The sequence below is a fragment of the Amblyomma maculatum genome, chromosome 11, assembly GCF_055883805.1.
Source record: "Amblyomma maculatum isolate TAMU_Amacu chromosome 11, ASM5588380v1, whole genome shotgun sequence".
Lineage (NCBI taxonomy): Eukaryota > Metazoa > Arthropoda > Arachnida > Ixodida > Ixodidae > Amblyomma > Amblyomma maculatum.
In genome coordinates, this window is record NC_139354.1 from 82865236 (window position 1) to 82892243 (window position 27008).

General features: G+C 46.9%; 1 protein-coding gene across 1 annotated transcript in view; it reads right to left on the reverse strand.

Moving 5' to 3' along the window:
- Nucleotides 1–203: 203 nt before the first annotated feature.
- The window catches only part of LOC146174277 (uncharacterized), a 39664-nt gene continuing 12859 nt past the window's right edge, over nucleotides 204–27008 (reverse strand). Inside the window, exons 4-5 of the mRNA XM_084585366.1 lie at nucleotides 2646–2787; nucleotides 204–313 (exon numbers count right to left, since the gene is read on the reverse strand). Coding sequence (XP_084441492.1) covers nucleotides 204–313; nucleotides 2646–2787 — 252 coding nt within the window. The remainder of the gene's footprint in view (nucleotides 314–2645; nucleotides 2788–27008) is intronic.

Here is a 27008-nt window from a genome sequence, read left to right on the forward strand (position 1 = left end):
ATTGTCGACTCAGCAGCCGATTTCAACCATCGCCTCGTACTCGCGAGGCCACTGACTTACTAAAACACTTTAGGGAGGAAGCTTGAGGTACCGGGGCAATCTCTGGCAATCATGAGGTGGGCTTCTCATTACAAGAGCTTATTGGCGACCGCCGCGGCTCGGTCTCGGTGGAAGAGTCTTCTGGCTCGGCAGGCCTTAACAGCCTAGTCCTCCCACATGAAGATGGGTTTGAGGGCAAGGTTCTGGGTTGATTGGCATGCCCGCACGATGTGGAAGACGTCCGAAGACTTTTCTGCACAGTGCGGGCATTTTCCTGCACAGGCAGGATCAAAGTGCCTAAAACCGCTGATCGCGGCATTGTTTTGGTGTAAAGACGGAGGAGTGTGGGTTCCTCAACGTTTGTACTGCTGCTATAGCCAAAGGGTCGTTGTATTATGTGAACCCCTTAATGTAACTTATGCCAACAGAGGGCCAACTTACAACACATGCTACGGGCATGCCCACAAGACCCCCCCTCCGCGGGATCTGCAGCTCTCCACCTGCGAGCAGCGGGAGGCCCCTAAGCTCAGTTCGGACCCGCTAATCCAACTGCGGGCCATCGAGCGTGGCCAGAGCTCAAGGGGTCCTAGCCATCTAACGTGGAAGCTCCTGCTTTCCTGACTTTCTCAAAGAATAAATGTTTATCCTCCTCCTCCTCCTCCTCCTCCTCCTCCTCCTCCTCCTCCTCCTCCTCCTCCTCCTCCTCCTCCTCCTCCTCCTCCTCCTCCTCCTCCTCCTCCTCCACGTTTCTAAGGCCCTTGCAAGACTTGAGATTAATGGCATGGCGGAATTGGAATAACTGAGTAATTTCTCGAAAAGTGAGGGCCGGATTGGATTCGGGATCCGTATCAAAATGGTCTGAAGGCGTTGCCCGGAGAGTGAGCGCACAGGCTGCGGCGTCTGCCGTTTTATTACCTTCTAGGCCTATGTGAGCTAGAGCCCATAAGATCGTTCGAGACGCGGGGGCCCCGAGGTAGTCACTGTTTTCAACGATGTGGTACGTCAAGAGAGGAATGTACTCTCTGTTTAGTATTTCTGCGGGCCACTCTCGAGTCGGGGACGATGACTCACAAGTCCTGGTTTGCGGCGGCTAACGCGATGGCAACCTCTTCCGTATATGTTATGTCCTGAGCTCGGAATGTAAGGTCATAGACCATGTCTTTTTGGTGGACGACTGCCGCCATGTACCAACCCCTATGGTGGGGACCGGAGGAGTCCAAGTAGAAAATTCCGTTTGTTTCTATAGTGACGGGCCAGTGCCTCCGCCCGCGTAAGGCACCTGCCATTGTGGTCGTCACATGTTATGTTAGCCGGAAGAGGGTGCACGTGCAGGGCGTATCTGCAGATTTCAGCAAAGCGTACGCGCTCTTCCGTAAGTTTTGGGTGGTGGATGTGTAGTTGGGCTAATAGGCGGCATCCCGACGGCGTCTTTGAAAGCCGCGTGTATTGATTGGTCAATTGTGATAGGTGTATTGATTGGTGTTTACCATCCTCAGAACCATGAGACGCTTGTTGGATATGTTGATCGGGAGATCGAGGACATGCTTGTACATCTTTCTGAGAATCACTTCGAGGGCGTTCTCTTCAAACCTGCGCAGGTGGAGGTAAGCAGTCGAGTAGAGGACTCGACTAGTCACGAATGCATGCCCCAGCCTCAAGAAGTCTGTGCACCGTCACCCCCCGCGTTTCTTGGAAACCTGGCGGACCATCCGGCGCACCTGGTCCCCCATCTTGCGCAGTTTTGCTAGTGTTGTATCAGCCCGTCGATGTTTGTGGAAAAGGAGACCAAGTACTCTAATCTCATCGTGTTCGTGTATCGGGCCGCTGGCCAGAGATAGGTGCATTTTGGTGACGGGCGAATGTGCACTTAGGCGACGGGCGAATGTGCACAAATTCGGATTTGGACGGTGAGTATTGAAGGCCGCAGCAGCGGCCGTAAGCGTCCACGATCTCCGCCGCTTGCTGCAGGTTGGCCTCAATGTCTCCTACCAATCTGTGTTTGGCCCAGATGGTTATGTCGTCGTCGTACAGCGCGTGCTGGATGCCTTCGATCTTCGCCAGCTGAGCCGGTAGTTTCATCACGGCCAGATTCAAAAGTAACGGCGAGAGAACCGTGCCCTGTAGGGTTCATCGCGTTCCCAGTTTATATTGACCGTGTGCTTCGTCTTGTATCCAGATAAAAGATTGTCGATCCGAGCGAAATTGCTTAATATGCTGAAATGTGTTATGTATGTCCACATTTCGTCTGGGAAAGATGTTGCAGGATGAATTCGTGTGTGACATTGTCGGACGCCCCCTTCAAGCCAAGGGCGAGTGCTGCCTTATGATTGAAGGGATATATTCGACAGAGTTGAGAATTTCTCGGTCGGGTTGAAGCAGATCACCTTGAGCGGACCACTGCGGGCAGAAACCGAACATGGTGTTTGCGAATGTGTGTTCATTTTGCCCAAACACAGGCAGCCTGTCCCGCTCCATGATTTCCATCAGCTTTTCCGCACAAGACGTGATGGAGATGGGGCAGAGGTTGTCTGTGTTTATGGCTTCGTTGGCTTTCGGAATTAAAGTTCGCAGGGCGGTCTTCCTTTAAATTTGTAGAGATGCCTCACCAAGCCAGATCGAGTTGATGAAAGCGGGGATGGTTTCGTAGGTGGGGTCGAGAAGATTGGCAAGCAGTTTTACAGTCAACCTGTCCCGGCCCGGTGCCGTTCCTCGCTCCATTTCAGCCAGGGCCGCCTTCAGGTCGTGCAGCTGGAATAGTTAATCGAGATTCGCGTTCTCTGAACCTGCATACAAGTATGCAGGACCTCCTGGGGTCCTAATGTTTATTTTGATGCATTTCCATCGAAGCCATGAATAGCTCGTTGCAGATGTTTTTGTGTCTTGGCGCGGGTTTGAGTCCTCGCGAGGCCAAACTCTATTAGAACCATGCTGCGTTTATAGCAGTCCTGCGTGAAATGTTTCGAACTCACATGCGTTCCCAGATGCAGAAGAGACACCGGATTCCAGAATTCAATTTGTCGTCAAGCTTTATTTTCTAGGAACATCGGTGGTAAAGCACTGTGCTGTTTTTCGTAGAATAACTGGTGCAGCCAAAAACATAGCACTGCCTACCACCCATCGCTGCGAGGAATTCATTAAATGCGAGCTGAAACTGCAAGACGATGATTCCACAATCGATACTGTTTGCAAGCAAGGTGTCGGCCGTGCCTGCTGTGTGCCAGGCTTTTTCCGAGTAGTGCCCCCGTCCACCTGCTCCGTGCCAGTAGCACCACATAGGATTGTACATGTGACCCCACACCGTACAAGCCGCGCCCAATAGGGCCGCTGCATTGTCTCCGTTGTCTGCTCGGCACCTCTTCAAGATTGTGACATCATCAAGCACAGTGTCGGCCGTAAAAGGATACACTTTGGCAGCCAAGTTGCAAGTCCTGAAGCGCTATCTTCAAAATTACTTTGCGGGAGAACTAAAGCCTCCTTAACTTTGTTTTTGCCACATGTAATCTTGACGTTGGGAATAACGTCCGATGCAAATTTCGTTGATATCTGTGGATGCCGAAATATAGCTGGAGTGGCCCTTTAACATCAATTTGAAGATTTCTACCTGTTCCTGAATTCAATGCTCCATCGGGAGTTTTCGCTCACGGCCAAGGACGGCGATGACACTGCTCGGCTTTCTGCGATGCGGGGGCCTTAAAGTCATCTTGTGAATTCGACCGATGAAGCAATATATACAAAATTGATACTAGCACAAATGTATTGGCGGGCGCCGCTGAATTTTTCATTTGGTCGAGGGGCGTTAGCATGTTGCGCAGTAAAGTTTATTGAAAAGCGAAGGCATGGCAGATTTAAAAACTAAAACAAAACGAAAAGAACACCGAGTCTCTCTGTCGAAGTTCGAAGTAATTCATCAGCCGTTGAAGCATGCCCACAATTAAGGTGGCCTCAGCGTTGCAGCTGGCCATTTATCGCTGGTTTACAGGAGGCACCTAACGAGTGTAAACAATAGTTTCTCCCAGATGGCTGTAGAGTTATCAAAGTTCTCGCTTCTGCGCAAAGGGGTAATTTGGTTTTATGATTCAGTCCACCGCAGAAATCAGCAGGAGCGAACGTTGGAAATTCCTGCAGCGACGAAGGAACATGCGGAAACTCATATTCCGGAAGAACATTCGAAAACGACCGCTAGGGACTTTATATGGGGTGCATAGCAGTCGTTAAGTTAGTTTTTCATGCATGGGTGTTACGTCGGTCAATAGACAAGCTCTGCTATATGTTCCGCTGCTGCGACGTTTAAAAACTGCTCAAGCCACAGAAAGCGTCCTGATCTTCCCTCCTCCTCCTTCTCGCTTGTTTAGGGTACGAATACCTCAGCAGTAAAATAGCCTTTACCAGCCTGATGCTACATCGAGCAGACCTCGTACAGATTTGAACGCTGTAGTTTGCGCCCGCCGACCGTCTGTTGTCGTTTCTCTTCTATGCTTTCACAACACGTAGCAACGTTTCCCGAGAAGGGATAGCACATATTTAAATCACGCAATAAAGAAGCTAGCAACCCTTTCTGATTCTGTATCAATATGATTTTATGTAAGCTAGTTTGTTGTTTGGGAGCCTTTTGGTTAATGAATGAATAAAACTTTAAGGTTAAACAAGGAATTGGGGGTAGAGTCCTCTCTGTCAAGGCTCACGTTGGAGAGGGCTGCATATCTCACTGGTCGTTTAAGTGCTTTCTGGTCTTCCAGACATGAGTTGGCAATCATCTCTCCCTACTACTCAATTTTGTGGTTTTTATAAACTCTTGGTATTTTCTTAACATATCCACACCATGTTTAATAGAATTGAAATTTGTACACAAAATGCAAGTAGGTGGAAAGTTTTCGGTATATATTAGTTTAGAGCCTGCGTAACGGTGCAGCTCTTTTTCTGTGGCAAGTTCTTTGCGACCTTTCGAGTGATAGCGCTTAAGAGAGCCTGTGCGTTTAAATGAAGCGGTTTTGAGCTTTACCTTGCGCCACCCTTATTGACATTTGCAAGGCCCTCGATCGCACTGGAACAGGTTGCAGCGTTAATGCGACATGTAATGTAGGTGGTGTCTGGAATTAAAAGATAAATGAAATATCAATAAGTTCTTTGGATCAGCCAAATGCATGTGGACGGGAGGAACCAATATGTACAAGCATAGTACTAAGACAATCATGGAAAATGTATTATGACCCTTTTCTATTTTTTACTGGCGCTACTGCGAAAACGTTACCACAGTGCAGTCACGTACTGTGTTATCGATATGAAGTGCCTCTGTTTATCGGGATGGTGGCAGTTGTGAGGTAATAATATAACTCCTAAAAGCTTCTAAGGATACAGTTGCCATAGCGAATTTAGCGAACTGCTGCACCGCTGTTGAAAAAGTATTCCTTATACTGCTTTCACTGATCCCTTGAAGTGTCTCGGTACAATTTGGCTGCTGTATAGGATCTAGGATGTCGCTGCCGACCTCAGAAATTGTGGTTAGAGGGTATTTTACAGCATATGAAAGTACTCTAAGATTTCATTTTTATGCGCATGGTAAGTGCAAACATTGTCTTAAATTCATGCAAAGTCTTGTCACACTTATGATGATGATGATGATGGATTTTAATGGCGCAAGGGCGACTCAGGCCAAAGAGCGCCAGTTGTCACACTTATCGTTTATACAAGCAGTCATAAGCGTTGAAAAGCCTTACGAAGCAAATAAAAGGGTTGTGAAGACCGCGAACCAAGCAGGCAGCCGAAGTGATCCAGTCAAAGGATGTCAAGAACGCTGTGCATCTAAGGACACCGGATACTGGCTCAAACGTGCGATGTAGCGCAAATGACCATGAGGATATTGCATCGTGTTTAAAATGAAGCATTCAGGCGGATACAGCACAGCCATTTTACGAAATCAAATGATGTGGCCACTGACAGTGACAGATTTACAGTATCTCGGAGGCGCTCTTCTGGTGGGACGTTGGATTTACAGCTGCGCCTTTGAATACAATTGAGGTGCCACTGTCTCATTCCTTTTGGTGGGCGGTTTTTGTGATGTCCTAAAACTACATGTCATGACCGAAATGTAGGCTGCTAACTCCGTTGTTGCCATTGAGATGATGTGAAATCACAGTTCAGTCTGCAGGGTCCATTGAGCTAGTCCTCGACGACCAAGACGTCGAGGACTGGCTCAAATCCTATGAGCGAGTGAGCGCTTATAACAAATGGGACGCGGAAACGAAATTAAGCAACGTGATTTTTTATGTCACCGGCATAGCCAATCTATGGGATCGGAAACATGAAGCGGATATTCCATCATGGTCCGTGTTCGAAGCCAGCTTCTCTGAAGTTGTCGGCAGTCCGGTTCTGAGGAAACTGCGCGCTGAACAGCGCTTGCGTGCGCGGTCTCAGCAGATTGGCGAGAATTTCACGAGTTATATCGAGGACGTCGTCGACTTGTGCAAGCGCGTGAACGCTCAGATATCAGAGGCCGACAGTCAAGCACATTCTACAAGGCATCGATGACGACGCCTTTCAGATGCTGACTGCGCCTTTCAGATGCTGACTGCGCGAGATATCCGAACCGTTGCTGAACTGGTCACACTGTGTCAAAGTTATGATGAACTGCGCAAACAAAGGGCCATAACTCGCGCGAACACCATGCACCCTGAGTAGCTTGCTGGCCTGACAGATGCAGCTGAACCTACTTCGCCCCTGCCACAATTTAAGAGCTTCATTCGGGAAGAAGTTGCTCGACAGCTCTCCCTTATGTCCTGTCATGAAGGGCCTTCCGTGCACCTCGCTCCCACTTTGCGCCAGATCATTCAAGAACAGGTAGCTGAATCCCTTCCTCCAGCCCCTCAATCCATGCCTGTCGCAGCCCCGTTGACATATGCGGCTGTTGCTGCCCGACCACCTCCTACGTATGCTCCGCCGCAACCTGCATACATTCAGCCGCCTCCTAGTCCTGCTCGAGAGCCTGCGCACTTTTCTCGACCGGCTGCAAGACCACGCAATCCCTGGCACACGACAGCTAACCGACCAATTTGTTACACTTGTGGGCTGGCTGGACATATGTCTCGTTATTTCCGAAACCGTCTCTTAGTGTCGGCGCCACCTACTCATGGCTCTGGGTACTGGTCTTCGACGCCTCAGTATTCCGTGCCTACTGAGCTTCCAGGCAGCCGTCATTTCTCCTCAGACCGCTGAGCCGTGTCCGGCCGCCGTTCACCGCCGCCGCGACGCCGCTCTATCTCTCCGATGCGACGTCGACAGAAGGCTTTACGTGAGGAAAGCTAGAGGCCGCGATTCCTGAGACGAGAACTGCTATCCCGTCGAACTTCCCAAGTCCTCGTCTGTCGCTGGCAAACCTTATTGAAGTTTTTGTCCAAGGTGTTGCTGTCATGGCTCTAATTTACACTGATGCTGCGATTTCGGTTATGGACGCAAAACTATGTAGCACTTTAAAGAAAGTGAAGACGCCAATTGAGGGACTTTCGTTGCGAACGGCCAGCTCTCAGCATATCAAGCGTTTAGCAGCGTGCACCGCTCGAGTAGTTATCCAGAATTGCCTTTATACGATTGAGTTCGTCGTGCTGCCAAGTTGCTCACACGCTGTAATTTTAGGCTGGGAGTTCCTGTCGCGTCACGCTGCTGTTGTCGATTGTGCTCGAGCAGAAGGGGGGTTCTCGACTATGCCCGATGCCTTATCAGACGCTGATCCACCAAATTCTTGTGCTAAAGCCCTCGTCGCCGAAGATATCTACCTTCCTTCCTGCTCTTCTGTGCTTGTTCGTGTCGCTTGTGCACCGTTCTCTTCACACTAGCCCCTACTTTCCTGCTCCGCAAGTGCCTTCCATTGCCCTACCCTGTGCTCGCTATTTCCGCTGGCCTTTCCATGTTATGGGTCTATAACCCATTTAAATCCCCTACTGCATTGCGCTATGGTGAAGGCCTCGGCAGTATCCAGCCAATCGCAACTCTTCTTATCTCTGAGGAACCTGGCGATGCGCCGCACTCTGCCGTGACTGCGCTCAGCCCCCCTCCACCTGCACCCGCTCCCCCCTCTACAGACTTGTTCCTCCGTTCCATCGACGCCGATTTTCCTCCAGTGCAGCGCACTCAGCTTTTTAACCTACTACATCACTTTCGCTCCTCCTTCGACTCTTATCAAAGTTCTTTGGGTCAAACTTCTACAATCACTCATCGCATCGACAACGGCACCCATGCACCACTGCGACAGCGCCCCTATCCTGTGTCTGCAACGGAACGCCAGGCTATTTAAGAGCGAGTCGATCTAATGATTCAGAATGGCGTGCTTCAGCCCCCAAGCAGCCTTTGGGCGTCATCTGTCGTCCTCGTAAAAAAGAAAGATGATTCTATCCGCTTCTGTGTCGATTATCGCCGCCTTAATAAGATTACGCGAAATGACGTCTACCCTCTCCCACGCATCGACAATGCTCTCAATTGTTTGCAAGGCGCCGAGCTCTTTTTTTTCCCTAGACTTACGTTTCGGGTACTGGAAAGTTCCCCTGGAAGCGGCTGATTGCCCTAAAACTGCCTTTGTAACTCCGGACGGCTTGTACGAATTTACAGTTATGCCGTTTGGCCTTTGTAATGCTCCGGCAACATTTGAGCGGATGATGGACACCATTTTGCGTCGCCTAAAGTGGAAGATGGGCCTCTGCTACCTCGACGGCATTGTCGTCTTTTCTCTTGATTTTGACACACACCTCTACCGTCTGAAGCACGTTTTGACCTGCTTATGTGATTTCTGACTGCAGCTGAATTTGAAAAAATGACGTTTTGCCGCCCGCCAGTTCACAATTCTCGGCCACGTTGTGTTCTTACTGTCGCCGCTTTATTAGAAATTTTGCTTCAATTGCGGCTCCCTTAACAGACCTTCTGTCCGGCAGTTCAGACCTTTCGTCGTGGTCGCCAACGTGCGACGATGCTCTCAATGCTTTACGCCGCATCCTCACGGTACCGCCTGTCCTACGTCACTTCGACCCCCGAGCACCTTTTGTGGTTCACACGGACGCCAGTGGTGTTGGACTCGGCGCTGTGCTCGCTCAGCGCAAATCAGGTTATACTGAATACGTGGTTGCCTATGCTAGCCGTACACTCACGAAGGCTGAATCCAATTACTCTGTCACTGAAAAAGAGTGCTTAGCGATTATTTGGGCTCTTACTAAATTCCGCCCTTACCTCTATGGCCGCCCTTTTGACGTAGTGACGGACCACCATGCGCTTTGCTGGCTTTCCTAACTGAAAGACCCGTCCGGCAGACTGGCAAGATGGACTCTTCGCCTTCAGGAATATGATGTCAGCGTTGTTTATCGCTCCGGTCGCAAGCATCACGACGCCGATGCAGTTTCCCGCTGCCCCCTTACAGCTGAGGTCGCGAGCCTTTCCTCTTCCGACGATGCCCCGCCATCGCTTCACATCAATGAAATGCCGTCAGCGCAGCGGCAAGATCCTTGGATAAATTCTCTCCTCAATTTTATCTCCAATACTACAGCTGCTTCTCCATCGCGTGCTCTCCGTCGCCATGCTTCTCACTTAGCAATTCGTGATTATCTTCTCTACCGCCGCAACTACTGCGCAGATGGCCGCAAGTCGTTGCTAGTTATTCCCCGGCAGCTACGTTCGCAAATCTGTGACTATTTCCACGCTGACCCACAATCCGGTCACGCGGGCGTCTTCAACACATACACTCGTCTCCGGCTGCGTTACTACTGGCGGGGCATGTACACTTTTGTACTCAAGTACCTTCGCTCATGCCTCACCTGTCAATGTCGCAAGCCATCCCCTCAACGTTCTGCTGGAGAGTTGCTGCCGTTACCCAGCCCACCACGTCCTTTCGAGCGCGTCGGCATTTATTTGACGAGCCGCTTCCCTACACTGCAGCCGGCAACCGTTGGGCTATCGTAGCCGTTGATAATCTGACGAGGTATGCGGAAACCGCGGCACTTCCATCTGCCACAGCGTCAGAAGTAGCTTCCTTCATTTTGCAGCGATTTGTTTTTCGCCACGGCGCACCTCGATAGCTGCTCAGCGACAGAGGATGCGTTTTCTTGAGTGACGTTGTAAAAGCCTTGCTCACCAAGTGCAACATTATTCATAGAACCATCTCCGCCTATAATCCCCAGATTAATGGCCACAATGAGCGTTTCAATCGTACCCTTGGCGACATGTTCTCTATGTACGTCTCCTCCAAACACTCAAACTGGGACCTCGTCCTTCCGTATGTCACTTAAACTTACAATACCGCAACGCAGTCTACTACTGGCTTCTCTCTTTTTTCTCCTCTACGGCCGTCATCCCCTCTGCTATAATCGACGCCATACTCCCGTATCAGCCAGACATATCAGAGTATACTTCTGCGTCTCAAGCAGCCCAGCGTGCAGAAGACTGTCGACAAATTGCCCGCGCATTCACGGCTAACACCCTGTACCGCCATAAATCCAACCATGACAACCAACACTCGACATCGGACTTCTATATGCACACAGGCAAAGCAGGGAACACAAAGCTGCACAAGCTCAAAGGATCACTGCCTCTCATAATACGGTTTTCATCCGCACAACGTAAACTGTTTCAGCACTTGAGGGTCGTTGACTCGGAGGAACAACTTCGTAGGTCACATTACTAAGTTACCGAACGACCTTGTATGGCCCAAAGTAACGCCGAAGTAGCTTCTCGGAGAGTCCTCGACGGCATACTGGTGTCTACACCCATAGAAGGTTGTCTGGTTGGTAGTGAACGTCTCGGTGTCGGAGGTTATACCTACTGGCATTGCGGTGTTGTTGATGCTGAATACGGCACCGTGCGAGCTGGCGCGCTTCTTCAGCCCGCTGCAGAAATATGTTGTCGTCCGCATAGGTGTTGGTGGTGTCGTCGCCGTGACTTATGGGTAGCATAGCGTCCAGCATTGTAGTGGCGGGAAGACCATAGACTAGCTGGAATGGCGCAAGACGCGTCGTCTCCTGTTCAGCCGTATTGTATGCAAAAGTGGCATGCTGGAGGACTTAATCCCACGTGCGATGTTCAAAGTAGACGGACATGAACATCATGTCAGCAAGTGTCCTATTGAGGTGTTCAGTCAGTCCGTTTGTTTGCGAGTGGTAAGCAGCAGTCGTACGATCACTTGTGCAGGTAACACTCAAGAGAGCCTGGATTAGCTCGGGCGGAAAGGCTGTACGGCGGTCAGTAATAACAACCGATGGGCACCATGGGGCAGTACGATGGTCTTGAAAAAAACCTGGCTACTTCAGCAGCAGTTGGACGGGAAGTGGCTGTGTCTCGGCATATCGCTTTAAGTAGTCCGTCGCCACTACTATCCATCTGTTCCTTGATGCGGACGTTGGGAATGGGCCCAGAAGATCCATTCCCACTTGCTGGAAAGGGGCTGCTTGAGGAGGCACCGGGTGAAGAAGCCCTGCAGGCTTCAGCGTAGGTGTCTTTCACTGCTGGCGAACTCAGCATTTTCTCAAGTAGTGCTGGACTGAAGGCATCAAATTAGGCCAGTAGTACTTTTGTCGAATGCGTGATAATATTCGCGTGATTCCCAAATTACCAGCCGAAGGCTCATTGTAGCATGCGTGAATGATTTTTTCCGGAGGTCGGACGGCAGAACGAGAAGAAAGGTTTGCTTGTGCTGAAAGTTTCTCTTATAAAGGACGCGATTGCGAATGCCGTAAGAGGATAAACCCTGTGCGAAAGCACGTGGAACAGCTGCATCAAGCCCTTCGAGATGCTCAATAAGTGGGCATAAACTGGGGTCAGCTCGTTGATGCTGGGCCATGTCGATGGGTTTTACTACAGCAATAAACGATTCCCGTTTATTGCTGTAGTAAAACCCACACGTCGTCTTGGCTGTCGGGAGGGGCAGCCTCAAATGGTGCACGCGACAAGCAATCGGCGTTGTTGTGCTTACAGCCGTACTTTGTATACAACCGTAATGTCGTACACTTGTAGAGGGAGGTTCCACCTTGCAAGCCGTACAGAGGGGCCTTTGAGGTTGGCTAGCCAGCATAACGAATGTTGGTCACTCACAGCTCTGAAAGGGCGGCCGTAAAGATAGGGTCGGAACTTAGTTATCGTCCAACCTACCACGAGACAATCCTTTTCAGTGGTTAAGTAGTTTATCTCTGCTTTTGAAAGAAAGCGACTCGCGTAAGCGACAACTTTCTCAGTGCCGTCTTGCCACTGAATCAGAACTGCACCGAGTCCGAAATTGCTGGCATCGGTATGAATATCCTTAGCAGCGTTTTCCTTAAAATGTTCAAGTATCGGTGTGGCCTGCAGTCGCCAGCGTAGCTCGTTGAAGGCATCCTCTTTATCATCTTGCGACGTAAAAAGAACATTGTCTTGGGTAAGAAGCGTAAGAGGCTCGGCTATCGCTGAAACATTCTCCACGAAAAGCCTGTAATAGGCACAAAGCCCCAAAAAAGCTTCTAACGGACTTTTTGTCGGTTGGGCGCGGGAAGTTTTCCACAGCAGCAGTCTTGTCGGAATCTGGTTACACGCTCTCGGCACTAATAACATGGCCAGAAAAGCAGAGCTCTTGGAATCCGAAATGGCATTTATGTGGTTTTATTGTCTGTTAGGCTGAACGCAGCGCCTGTATTACCATTCTCAGCCGGTTGAGGTGCTTCTCAAAACTAGCCGCGAAAATAACTACATCGTCGAGATACACTAGGCACGCTTGCCACTTCAGTCCAGAGAGAGCGGTGTCCGTCATTCATTGTAAGGTTGCTGGCTCAGAACAGAGACCGAAAGGATGCACTTTAAATTCATAAGGGACGCTGGAGGTGACGAACGCTGTTTTCTCTCTGTCCCTTTCGTCCACTTCTATCTGCCACTAGCCATTCTCGAGATCAAGACACGGGAAATATTTGGCACTACGTAACCGGTCCGATGCGTCATCGATACGCCGGAGCGGGTATGCGTCCCGTTTCGTTACTTGATTTAACTTACGACAATCGACGTAGAAACGCAGTGTTGTCTTTTTTTCTTCACCAACACTACAGGCGAAGCCCAGGGGCTGGTAGACGGCTGCACCACATCGTCGGTAAGCATTTCTTACACCTTGCTTCGAATAGCCTCTCGTTCCGTTCACGACAAGCGGTATGGGTGTTGGGAAATCGGCTTCGTCTCCGCGCCAACCATAATGCGGTGTTTGTCTACTTGGGTGCGCCCAACTTTCGAAGACGTTGCGAAGTATCCAGCAAAATCCTGAAGGAGCTCTAGGAGTCGCCGCCGCTCAACCACCGACAGATTGGAATGATTGTCCACAGTTGACAGGATGTCGGGTGCATCGCATCCGGTTGGCGACGGCGGCGCCAGAGTACAGATGCTCGCTGGCTCAATAAAGCCGGCAACATACGCGATGACCGTTCCTTTTGGAATGTACTGAAACGTGGTCCCGAAATTCGTGATCCAGAGCTTCGCATAACTGTCCCGCAAGCAAACAAGTTCTCATGCAGCCCAGATTCCTTTCTCATAAGCAGGCTCACGTTCCTCTCTGACAGTACGTCGCGGTCGCAGGTGAGTTGCTTTCCACCAAGGCCAAAATGCTGCATCGCGGCCGGACCATAACGTCAGCAGCTGTGATACATAAGGCGGGCGTTGATGAACAGTCGACCCTAGATGTAACAATAGCTTGGCTCGGTGAAAACGTCACACTTGATTCTTGCAAATATAATTATCGCACCGTTAGCCTGTTAGAAGTCCAGGCCGAGTATGACGTACCGCGAACAGTGGATAAGAATGACGAAGTCGCCAAAATGAACAAATCCGTCAATAGCAACTCTCGCAATGCATCTTCCAGCCGGGGTAATAAGGTGTCCCCTTGCTGTGCGAATCTGAGGCACACTGCACGCGGTTAAAACTTTCTTCAAATTCCTGTTTAACTCACTGCTCACAACTGAATAGTCCGCCCCCGTATCAACTAACGCGGTAATGAGAAAATCGTCGATAGAAACTGGTATGTCCGAAGCTGCGCCCTCAGGTTCGTTACTAGACGCCGTCTGATAGCCGTTATCTTGTAATAAACATGATGGAGGATGTTTGCACTTCGCTCTTCAGCGGCCTCACCTGCATAGGTCGATGTTCATAGTTTTTCCGACGGCTCGGGTCAGTGCCAGCGCGCCATGTAAAGGGACGTGGACTTGGGGGACGATAACGGGAAGAGGTAATATTACGGGACTCGTATTGTGGGACGTCTCAGGGATTCGTATGCGCCGAGAGGTACTCGTCGATTTCTGAAGGCTGTTCACCTCTTCTAGGATATCGTGCACGTGGATGAAATCCACGAAGTCCGGCGCGGTGGTACGGACAGAACCTCAACATGTGACCGACCTCACCGCAGTGGGGACAAAGGGGCCGATCGTCAGGGGCACGCCATATGTCGGTCCTTCGAAACCGTGCCTCGGCTAGAAGAAGAGCACGGCGCGGGCTAGGATCAAGAGTAGGGGTGTCCACTCTGGCTCTGGGAGAGCGTACCCACTATGGTGCTGCTTTGGATGAGGCACAATGGTGTTCGCTCTTGGAGAATCGCACAGGGTATGCTGCTGAAGCACAGACGCGTACATCGGCACACTCGGTGGCGGTGGCTGCATACCAGGCACAGACGGTTCAGGGACGACTTGCCTGACTTTCTCACGAAAGACCTCCGCCAGTGATGGAAACCTCGAAGAGAATATTAGACCCTGTAGCTAACTGCGTCTCAGCTCTTCTCACGGATAAGCTCCCTCAAGGCATCATCAGCACGGGTGAAGCGAGAAGCATAGACGATCGGTGACATGGCGGACACGTTACGGTTATAGTGCTGAGCCCTGTGTCGAAATGTTTGTTCTATCGTGGTGGCTTCTGTTAGAAAATTTGATGTCGTGCCAGGTGGATTGCGCACAAGCCCAGCAAATAGTTATTGTTCCACCCCGCGCATTGGGTGGCGCACTTTCTTCTCCTCTGACATATTTGGATCAGTACGTCAAAAAGGCGCATCATGTCCTCGTAGTACATTTCAATACTTTCGTTAGGGACTTGGCAGCGAGATTACAGCACCGACTCCGCATGCTCTCTACGGTCGTGGGCGGTGTTGGTCGCCAAGGGCTGGGTAGCGTCGTTTCATGGTTCACGAACCATGTCCGCGCAGAATCTTCGAGAGCAAAGTACCCTTTCTGCAGCTTCCTTTGCTCATCCCAGCCATTGTGAATGGCGACCCGTTCGAAGCCGTCCAGCCAGTCTTCAGCGTCCTCATAAAGCTCGCCATGGAAGGACGGTGGCGTCCGAGACTGGAGGACGACGAACTGGGGTGAACTCTCTCCGTTAGCCACAGTGTTCGCGTTGGATCTATGCATTTTGGCCACAGGGGTGCAGGACAGAGGCCCGAACTCTGGCGACTGACCTCGAAGGCGGCGGCTGCAACTGCGGTGGACCGGCGTCAAACCCGTGGTGACTCTCGGTTGTCCTTGAGGGGTGGAACTCAGCAAAAAGGGAAATCGTACCCGTCTGGTCCACCAGAAAATGTGACGAGTACAAGGCAGCGAACACTGAACGGATCAGTTACACACACTACACTCAGTTTCGTCCTTCTTTTTCTCGAATCCGAAAGGTACGCGGCAATATATATATATATATATATATATATATATATATATATATATATATGAGAAGGAAAGAAGCCAACAGCCGGCGAGGCCAAGGAAAGCGTTGGGGATAGTATTTTCTTTTTTTTATGTTTACTTGGATAATCACAGAAATTAGTAATGTAGTGTGTTTAGGGGAAAGATAATTAAACACAAAGTAGAAGAAAAAACAACGTGCCGACGTTGGGAACCGAACCCACGACCTCCGAATATCGCGTCCGGTGCTCTTACAACTGAGCTACATCGGCCGCTGTCCCCCCTGCTACTTGCTTGGGTATTTATGTTGTCTGTATACGAACCTTGAGAGTGTTCACCAGCGCCACCCTCAACTATAGCGGACGCGGAACGTCCATTGTTGCCGCCAGCGTCACGTAGAACGTGATCAAGAGCGAGGGCGAAAGCTGTGCTAGAACCCTCTTACGCTACCTATGGCTTCAAAACTGCCAGAACCGAAACCCCCGTAAGCTGCAAGCAGATCAATTAAGGGGAAATGAGGGTGCTCGTTATAATACATGGAGGAAAGAAGCCAACAGCCGGCGATGCCAAGGAAAGCGTTGGGGATGGTATTTTGTCTTTTTTTTTTAATGTTTACTTAGATAATCACAGAAATTAGTAATGTAGTGTGTTTAGGGGAAAGATAATTAAACACAAAGTAGAAGAAAAAACAACGTGACGATAGTGGGAACCGAACCCACAACCTCCGAATATCGCGTCCGGTGCTCTTCCAACTGAGCTACATCGGCCGCTGTCCCCCCTGCTACTTGCTTGGGTATTTATGTTGCTTGTATACGAACCTTGAGAGTGTTCACCAGCGCCACCCTCAACCATAGCGGCGGACGCGGAACGTCCATTGTTGCCGCCAGCGTCACGTAGAACGTGATCAAGAGCGAGGGCGCAAACAGACAACATAAATACCCAAGCAAGTAGCAGGATGGACAGCGGCCGATCTAGCTCAGTTGGAAGAGCACCGGGCGCGATATTGGAAGGTCGTGGGTTCGGTTCCCACCATCGGCACGTTGTTTTTTCTTCTACTTTGTGTTTAATTATCTTTCCCCTAAACACACTACATTACTAATTTCTGTGATTAGCTAAGTAAATATTTAAAAAAAGACAAAATACCATCCCCAACGCTTTCCTTGGCCTCGCCGGCTGTTGGCTTCTTTCCTTCATGTATTATAATGAGCACCCTCATTTCCCCTTATATATATATATATATATATATATATATATATATATATATATATATATATATATATATATATATATATATATATATATAGGATGCAAGGACATTTAACATACCAGGCCGCTTTAAAAAACTATAGAGCGAAGTGTACGCTTCAACTCCTGATGAAGGCCAACTTCTTGACTTCTTGTCGAAACGTCGAGTCCAATAAATGTTTCTTTAAATGAAGCGTACACTTCGCTCTCTCTCTCTATATATATAAATCTAACCTGGCATAGTAACACAGCGTAACCTATCATAACTACTCTTGCGCTTGCATAACCGGGCTTAGCTGAGCTAAGCCGCTGTAGACATTTCCCCAGTTGCTTTGTAACACGACATTTTCTACTTAGAGTGCTAATCGTGAACCATCGTCATATATTACTGTACATTCTCGGTATTTTCTTTTGGGCACTAAATATTCTTGCTGTATGCGTTCGTGCAATGTGTGGGGTTTCTTAAAATGCGAAGCCTCATACAGAGTGCAGGCAGCAGCCAGTAGCAAAAAAGAGAGGGGGTCAGGTTCCTGTGGAGCGTACGCGACCCATAATGATTTATTTAATAATGTTTGCGTCCATGATCACTCATGGTAGAAAAATATCAACGAAGTGTAGGTTCTCTCGCTGAAAGTGTGTTTGAAGCAATAACGTTGACGCTTAAAGGAAACCGTTTAGTATCCTTTGATGCAAGGGAGCTTTTGTGAACTAGTTATGTAGCTCGACCCACCGTGAGGGTTGCAAATAGCGCAGAACGCAAGATCACAAAGGAAAGGCATGATGAAGGAGAAGATGAACTGTTCAAAAAGAGCAGTAAGCATTTAATTCTGCTGTACGTGAAGCTCGCAATCTAGCTGTCCATTTAGCACCGCACTGTATGTTAGACAAGATCACAACATGGTAAAATAACAAATTATAAGTATGTAATAATGATCCCTGTCTCACAAACATTACAAGGGAACCTACCCAGAAATAACGGCGCAAAGAAAGAGAGACGCATCAGACACGCCCTACGTACTTAAAACACATTGTTATCGTTGCGCACCAGGCTTTTCTTGAAACGTCTGTTCAGCAAATGCCTCATCACTTTGCACTGCTTTATTTAATGTACATCAGAGATGAAAAAGAAGGTTTCAAAAGAATATTTGCTGCAATACCATTTATTTTATAACATATGCCTCTTTCGTGAAGCGTAATTTGTTCAGACTGCTTGCTTTCAAGTCGCCACAGATATTTTCCGCCTTGTCTCCATCGTTGTTATTTCCTTGTGTTGCCTTCATAATTAATATTGACTGCGAACATTACTCCTTAAAACTTTCGCGAGCTTAGTTATGAGACCTTTGTTAATTTATTACTAAATATCCGCAAGCTGCTCAGATTTATTAAGGCTGTTATATGAATCTAAGGAAAATGAATGAAGCGACGTTTTTCAGGGCGTCAAGCCCATCTGAAACTTCCATGCCCACTTCTGGTCACCTGAATTATTAGTCAGTTAATAATGTTTGTGCTAGGTGATCTTGTTTATTAGTATTGTCTCTAAGCCACACGTAACTCGCGGCATGTGCACACGGTCGTTACGGGTTCTAGTTCTTTTTTGCATTATCACTGTGCTGTTTTTGAGAAAAGATAAATAAGGATCTTGCTGGACTGGGACATATTTTTTTATCGCCTCCTATTTATTTTACCTGTTTCCTACACACATTTTGTCCCACCGTTTCCCGATAACACCTTATTTATTTGCATTTTGAGCTTTTACGCTGACCTACAGAGAAAACGGGCTGCATTTCTCTTGCCCGCCATGGACACACTAAGAATCATCGGCCGGCAGGCTAGTTGGAGTACAGGGGTGGCAGAGATGCCGCATTTCAAAAACGCTCTTTCTTGAAAAGTATCGCCTTGGCATACACTCTGAGGGATGATGTATAGGCTGTTATTAGGCGATCGTCGCAAGAAAAGCTTCAGCTATTTTCAAGGCCCAAAGTCGAGTCGTGAGCTCAAGTAAGCGGTTGAATTCCTAATGGTAAACCGCATGTTTTACTGGAGTCTGGGTCAGCAAAATGGCATACGTCCATGGCTCTCATGGGATTGATTACGAATTACTTAGAGAAGATAGAGTGATGCTCTTCGCAAAATTGGAAGGCAGGCGATGGTCGTGCATTGCATGTAGAAGTGTCTGCATAAATTCGCCGACAGAAATATCTGCTTGTTTTACGTCTCGGCAAGAACAAGGCTGCAACGCACTTGTGGCAGAAGAAGGCAACCGCTCTTTTTTCACATTTTTGTCTCCTCATGCGTAGCGCCAGGACAGGGTGAGAGCCATGACTTCGCGCTAGCGAAAATACTCATCGAGATGCGACTATAGTGCTAGAAAACCATAACTGCGAAAACGGGACAGTTGCTACCTATGGAACTTTTTTTATGTTAGAAAATACAAATATTATGCTCTTAAAATGACAGATAGATGTGTGTTTCGAAAATATAGTCGGTACAAAAAGTGTGATTATAACAGCGTGGTTTCAATAGAGTCTACATTTAGCCCATGAGAGCATATTTAAGGTCTATGCATCCGTGATTACAAAACAAAGGTTATTGAAACGATGCCATGATAATTATTTCTTCCGTGTGGTAGGCCACTCTGCAGTGTGATCCACACTCATGTCACAACCGATAAAGCCATCGCGGTGCATTGAGTTGTCAGATATATGTATGTCCTGCCATAGCATTCGTTTGTTGAATGTCAAATTTTTCGTGGTTAGTGAGAATGGTAGCAGCTGTAAACTTTCCACTGAAAAGGAATTCGCCACTGAGTTTCGCAAAAGCCCAGGACGCTACAGGAGTCACAGTCTACGAAACCACACATCAGACTGCCTTGGTATTGACATATATGGTCATGTGTAAAGTTTATTCGAAACATGATACGTCTAGATGATTCATATAGCGCGCTACTTTTGTTCCAGTAATGAAGTGCTGTCGAATGTTCCCACAGTATTTGCGGCTATCGTCATTCTTTCTTTGTAGACACTGGCCGCCTGTTGCCTCATGTTTTGCTTGCACTGCCGGAACACGAAGTCTTCAAACTGACGCCACACTTTTTCTATCAGAGTTTTGTTGCAATTGAATTGATGAAAAACTCTAAAGTTCTCAAATGGCGGTGATGACGTCGTGATAGCGACAAATTCGGTAACTGCTACATACGCCAACTTCAAAATGGCGTTGGCTGGAAATAGAGAAGTTGGATGTTCTAGTTAGTGCATAAAATAAGTACACAGAAAAGCAAGACCAACATTTAGACAACCACCTTGCATTCCCTTTTAGGTCTGACCACATCAGTTCTTGTGCCAGCACTCTTCTTAAAACTGAACTCGGAATTTTTTCGATGAGCCTTCTTTCTCTCATGGCTGGTTTGCCTTCCTTATTTAATTTCACAGCAGGAGCATTGTGGACATTTGAATCAATTACTACAGTTTTTATTGTCTTATATATGGGTTTTGATTGATATGTGCACTTTTTAAATTAGCGGCAAAGAAAGATGCAAACCCCTGATTATACATTAGAATCTCCGCAGACTAGATCGTTCGAGGGAAGTAGATGCCTCATGCATAATTAGGAAATAAAAAAGGTGGTTTTTAGCCCTTTAGGGTATGAAGTGAGAGCTTAAGAATGAGGAGAAAATTCGGTACGTTTCCTTATCATGCGGTTTGACGTATGTGCGGTATCTAAAGTCTCATGCATAATAGTCTTCTTGAGGGATTGCTGCCGCAGTAATCGACTGAATTTGCCTCCTGCCAGCTGCATACGCAGAGTTCTGTGCAAAGAGGCATTGGCACAAGGCACACTCTTGGCCAAACGTACAGATCTGACTGAAGCTCCTCAAATTGCTCAGTGATGTTTTCTTACAATCTCTGGGATCTGTACCTTTGAAGGCAGTGAAACGTAGACTTTATCTTTTCTAAAAAAGGGTTGGAGACATAAAAGACAAGTCGACAAATCTAAGGGGGCTTGTAGAGAAGCAAGAGGCACTTAGTTCTCCTTGGAAGAGTTCTCGCTTTGGCAGCAGTCGAAAACAGCAACGGGTATCTTTAAGGTGCTATGTACACAAAAAGAAATTTCTCAGTTGTTATACTCTCAGCCTGTCCGTATGCGTAAAACACTGCGATGCGGATTTTGAGCCTTCTCGACTCCTAAGTACTACTGCCATGTAGACCAACGAGAACGCCCTCTATATGACCCAAAACCTAAGGCTGCCATGACAAGGTTTTTTATTTACCAAGAAAGGTATATTGTTAACGCTCTCAGCCGCCGCGCCTGAATACCTAATTTGGACTCCCTAGTGCGGCCGCGGATATTGACGCACGAAGAAACATATAAAGCGCCCACGTGCGGGTTGATGTCTCAGAATCGTAAAGAATAAAAGGGGATAATTTTTCGAGCCAAGAATAAAAGTGTCAACCTAACAAAACAGCTTCGTTACGCAAACCGGGATATTCAGATTGTAAGTCAGCATAAAATTATTGGTGTCATAATTTCTGAGCAACTCAGCTGGGATCAGAATGTCACCAACCTTTGCAACAAACTATCATCTGATCATCTGTAACTGCAGCTCTGACCCGATGCCGCGATTTGTTGCCAACAAAACTTAAGTTACAAATTTATAATGCGCTCTTCCTGTCTCACATAAATTACTGTAGCCTAGTATGGGCAACTACTAAGAAAGGTAACATCGCCAAACTACAGAACCTGCAGAAAAGGATTGTAAGAACCGTGGCAAATATAGATTATTTTTCTTCAACACAGACTGCATTAAAAAATACAGCATTATTAAACTTGTGTACTCGTATCATTTTCGAATTTTACGCTCGTTTTATTTCTCCTCTGACGACATTAAGAAATTTATAACAACTACTGCATGATTAGTATCAAACCAGGACCACGCACACACTCGAAGTATCGGATTATGATTTATTCCAAGGTTTCGTAATAACTATAAATTCCAGTCGTTGCAGTAAAATTTGCCATATATCTTAAATAAATACCGTATGGCTCAAAATCCCACTCTAAGAGATGTCCGATCACTTTTTTTTTAGTATGGAATAGGATTTTGTACGCACTTGGTTTCGTAGCTACTTTCGATATATTCATGAAAATTGTGTTCCAGATAATTTACACTGTTTTATATTTGTCTCATACTTTGTAAATACTTTCATCTGCCAAACTGTTCGTTGTTGTGACTTTCCTTTCTTTTTCTTTCTTTTTTCTATATTCACTGGTATGCCATTTCATTATGCCATTACCGGCCTCGTCGAGCTGTAATAACAGCGTTTAGTCGCGGGGAACGTCCAGGATGTTTTCTGAGCTAATAAAGAAACGAATGAATTAAAGAATGATTGTTGTTTTTAAGTTTCCTTCAATTTTCAAATTTTGCATTGTCGACTTTCTCTGCTGAAGCTACGTCAACGAGCTCCTATATGGTCCTGTACAGGCCTACAGTATGTCTAAATAAATAATAAAAATAAAAATATAACTGAAAGTCCTTTACTACAGTGTCCCTCATAATTCATGTATCATTACCACCGTTAAAAAACCACTTGAATTTATGAGCTTTTTAGCCACCTCACTCCTCAGCAGCATCGTGTTAGGCAGATCGAAGTAAGAATTTTTAAACATGTCTACCTTCTCATGACTTCCTTCAGAGCGGCGGTTCAGATGTCTTATAGGTTGGATTTTAAGCACACGTTACGCTGCAAGGACACAGCTCCAAGCGATACTATGCTTTCTTCAAAAAACGGAACGGCGTTTTGCTGATATGAAAACGTTACCTAATGTGTTCACATACGGCAGCGTATGGCTGCGTTTAGGAGCTGGATAATTAGCAATCGCTCCTTTGTAACTAAAAATTAGGAGGTAGAGTTAAGCTCTGTTTTGAGGGTGTGGCGAGAAAGCTTTAGTGACTTCAGTTTGCCCGAATGTCTTGGGGAGCGCCGTATACATATTCTTTGCTATTCGCTTAACAGTTAACCTTTTACTTCGTGCCCGTGTTAACTCACACAGAGACGTTAGCATGTAGCTGTAAGTGGCCACGCGACACAAAGGCAGGCGAGGTAAATATAAATCCCCTCTTTAAACACTCCGTATGATTGTGCCTTTGTGTCTAGCTCATGATCCAGGTGTCATGGAGGACTTGATTCAAATTTCACCATTTAGTTACAATAAGGAAACACTGATGTGACGCTACCGAGCAACTTGGTCATGCATTGTGGGCTCTTGATGTCTCATAACCTCATGACCAGTCGGAGCATGGTCAAACACCCTGCTAACTACCATCTGCCAGAGTTATGACAGGGACGTTTCGCTCATAATCACAACGCCGGCAAATGCCATACCGGGTTCTATTGGGAAAGGAGCCTTTAAGGTTGGCGAGTTAAAATCTTGATCGGATAGAGTTCCGGTGCTTCTGTTTTCTCGATATCAAGAAAGCGGGACATGCAAATATCTTTTTGCTTCCGTTTTTGTTATATCTGACAATAAAAGAACACCAAATACATACATATATGGGTGTATTCCGATAAGAATAGAAATCAAAGTTCCATTACTATATGTTGTTCTTAATTAAATTTTTATATGTGGTGCGTAAATATCTCGATACAAAGGAATGGACATTAGTTTAGCAAGGTACGGCGTAGTTTTCTCAGAGAAAATACGTGTATCAGTGCAGGTGGAAAACGCTGTTTTTGCCTTTTCAAAAAATTGCAAGTTTGGAGATCTCCTGCTAACGTAATAAATTTTGCAATCTATTCTTTTTTACCCGCTAAATCTATGTAACTCTCACTTCATGTGAGGTTCTTTAAAACTTGGTTTATTGTCGCAGTTGATTTAGCCAAAAATGCCAAACATTGCCCCACAAGACAAGCTACAAGAAACATATTTTCAGCTTTAAATACCTTCATGATGCGTTGTTAACGTTAAATCGTTTTCTGTTTATTATTCAGATATTTTCGTTAATGTGCGGCAAAATTAGGAGCTCTAAACAGCTAGGTGTGTTCTACACAACGAATCAAATTCGCGCAATATTCGAAAAACAATCATCATCGAATTTTATGGAAATCGCTCTCAAAAATCTTCAGTAGATCAGAAATATTACGGCCTCAAACAGTGTTGCCTTATAATGTTTAAAATTATAAAACTAAAACTGAGCGCTGGTTTTGAATATTGTCCGTATTCAGCTCTACAGTCTGGCACAAGTAAATAAAGTGTTACCATTGAAAATTTTCTCTGTACTATCTAGGCCTAGTTCTCCATTTCTGCAAAAATTGGAAGCGCTAGATTTGTTTGTCATTTCTTCATTATGTTACGGACGATATCAAGGAAGAAGCGAGCAGTGGTGCGGGCAGGAGCGCTCGCGCTAGGCCCGCCACCATTTTCATTAAACGTCATCTCACGGTCGTCCAACAACTTCTCCCTGTTCTCTGTTCTGTTTTCATTGGCTTTCTCCCCGTGACAATTGGTTATAGGGGCGGGGTACTTCATCGTCCCCCCCTCATCCTGGTCCGGAGCTTCGGTGCCCTGCGACGTCTTGCGCCGTCGGCTGAAGGTCAGGAGGCATCGCATGGCTGTTCCCCAGCCTGCCGGAAACAGCAAGACCTTGCCGTTCCTCCGCCCCGTTCCCCCGCCCCAAACACATAACACGACGAAGAAAAGACTGACCCGAGACGCCACAAATGACCACATGACACACGAAGAGACCCGAAAGACCATATGCGACCCCACTGACCAGATGTGGCGACCAAAGACCCCCCGACCCAAGACACCGCTATACTTCAAGACATCCTCCCCTGCCTATGTCATGCGGTGCGTGCCTTGTCCTCCTCCATCCAGTCGTGGCCACGTGTGACCCGAGAGTGTCCTGTCATCGGAAATCATCGTGCTGGCAAGATGTTCTATTCTTCCTTCTTCCTCTTCTTCAAGCATCCAGACACGCCCATCATCATGCCATGGAATCATCAACATCGGTAAACTTCCTCGTCTACGATCGGGATGATCGCTGAGTGGCCCCGGATCATGTTACGGACTATATCAAGGTAGAAGAAGCAGGCAGTGGTGCGGGCAGAAGCGCTCGCGCTATGCCCGCCAACATTCTCATTAAGCGTCATCTCACGATCCTCCAACATCTTCTCCCTGTTCTTTTGTTCTGTTTTCATCGGCTTGCCACCCCGTAACAATACTATTTTGAATCCAGCCATAATTAAAAATTATGTGATACTGCGCTCTTTCCTTCCTGTGAACCAATTATCATTATTAAAAGCCGAAAACGTTCACCCGAATTTAAAATATACCGAATCATTAATTTTTATCAAAACCTCCTAAAACCAATCCTAAGTACCTTATGAACATCAGGTACTAAATTGTTTTGCATTATGTAAAATAAATATAAAAGTCAATGTGAAAGTGAACGCATGTTCTTATTCTATAAAAGTGCTTATGGCTTCCTCTTTCTTTCTTTCTTTCTTTGGTGACCTAGACAGGGAAAGTAGAAAGGTAGACTTGAAAATCAATATACAGAAGACTAAGGAAATGTTCAACAGCCTCGGAAAGGAACAGCAGTTTACATTAGGTAGCGAAGTACTGGAAGTAGTAGGCGAATATGTCTACTTAGGACAGGTAGTAACCGCAGATCCGGACCACGAAAAGGAAATAACAAGAAGAATAAGATTTGGATGGAGCGCATTTGGCAAGCACTCACAGAGTATGACTAGCAGCTTACCGGTATCGCTAAAGAGGAAAGTACATAACAGTTGCATCTTACCTGTACTCACCTATGGAGCTGAAACGTGGAGGCTAACAGAGTTCTACTTAAGTTGAGGAGAACCCGGAGGGCTATGGAACGAAAAATGGTAGGTGTAAAATTAAGAGATAGGAAGCGCGCAGAGTGGATCAGAGAAATAACTCAGGATACCGACATGCTAGTGGAAATTAAGAAGAAGAAATGGGCATGGGCAGGACATGTAGTGCGATGAGAGGATAACCGATGGTCGCTTAGCGTAAAAAACTAGATTCCAAGGGAAGGAAAGTGTAGCAGGGGGCGGCAGAAAGTTAGGGGGGCGGGTGAGGTAAAGAAGTTCACAGGGGTCAAGTGGATGCAGCTAGCACAGAACCGGGTTAAGTGGAGAAATATGGGAGAGGCCTTCGGCCTGCAGTGGGTATAGTCAGGCTGATGATGATGATGATGATAATGATGAATATACCATTATGAAATTTATTTGTAATTGCCTTGTTTCCTTGCTTTCAATATTTTCTTTCCTCATGCAAGACGTAAGAATTCATTCATAAGAAGGCAAGAAAAAGCTTAGCATCCTTGTGTATATTAAATTTTATCATTATTTGCTCATTCGATCACAGTGCCAAATGGGTAGTGTGCCATTGTTAATAAATATTTGCCCTACATCTTTGGTAGTAGCTTTAACAGTAGTGCTGATTTCAATCAATAAGTTGTGACCCTAAGGGTTCGTGGTACTTAGCACAATGAAGTAGAGCTGAGTATTAGGAATGCATAGGATGGCTGGTTTAGCGAAGTTTTAAGGTAATTTAATGTGCGCCTACCCTGTACATTTATGTATGAGGCGACTGGAAACTATCCCTTCAACGAATACTCTGTCGTTGTTTAAAGGCAGCAGCCCTGCAGCTCGTTCGGAAATGAAGTATGAGATGGGAATCAAACCCCCTAGGACTCTTTCATCCCTAGTTACTGCACTCCTAGACCAAAGGGACGCCTTCGTGCGGATTAGATAAATTGGAGCGTTATTGTATGTTAAGTGGTCATTCACTTCCCATGATGTCTTAAGACTCTAGGGCTTTCATTATTTGTGAGATAGCAAAATGTTTCGCGATTGTGGAACAAAGTGCCTTCATTTGAAGAATCCACGAGGTGAGTACGTGAGCCATTAAGCCTGTGCCGTTATACCCTCAAAGACGGATGTTGAGAGACCCCTATTTTGAGGCGAAGGCCTTTCTGACTAATGGTGGTCTGGCAGGACGTGACTGCCGAACGCGTCGATAGAAGTGACCGCCGGACTCGTCATCAATAAATGTCCTCGTATTCAG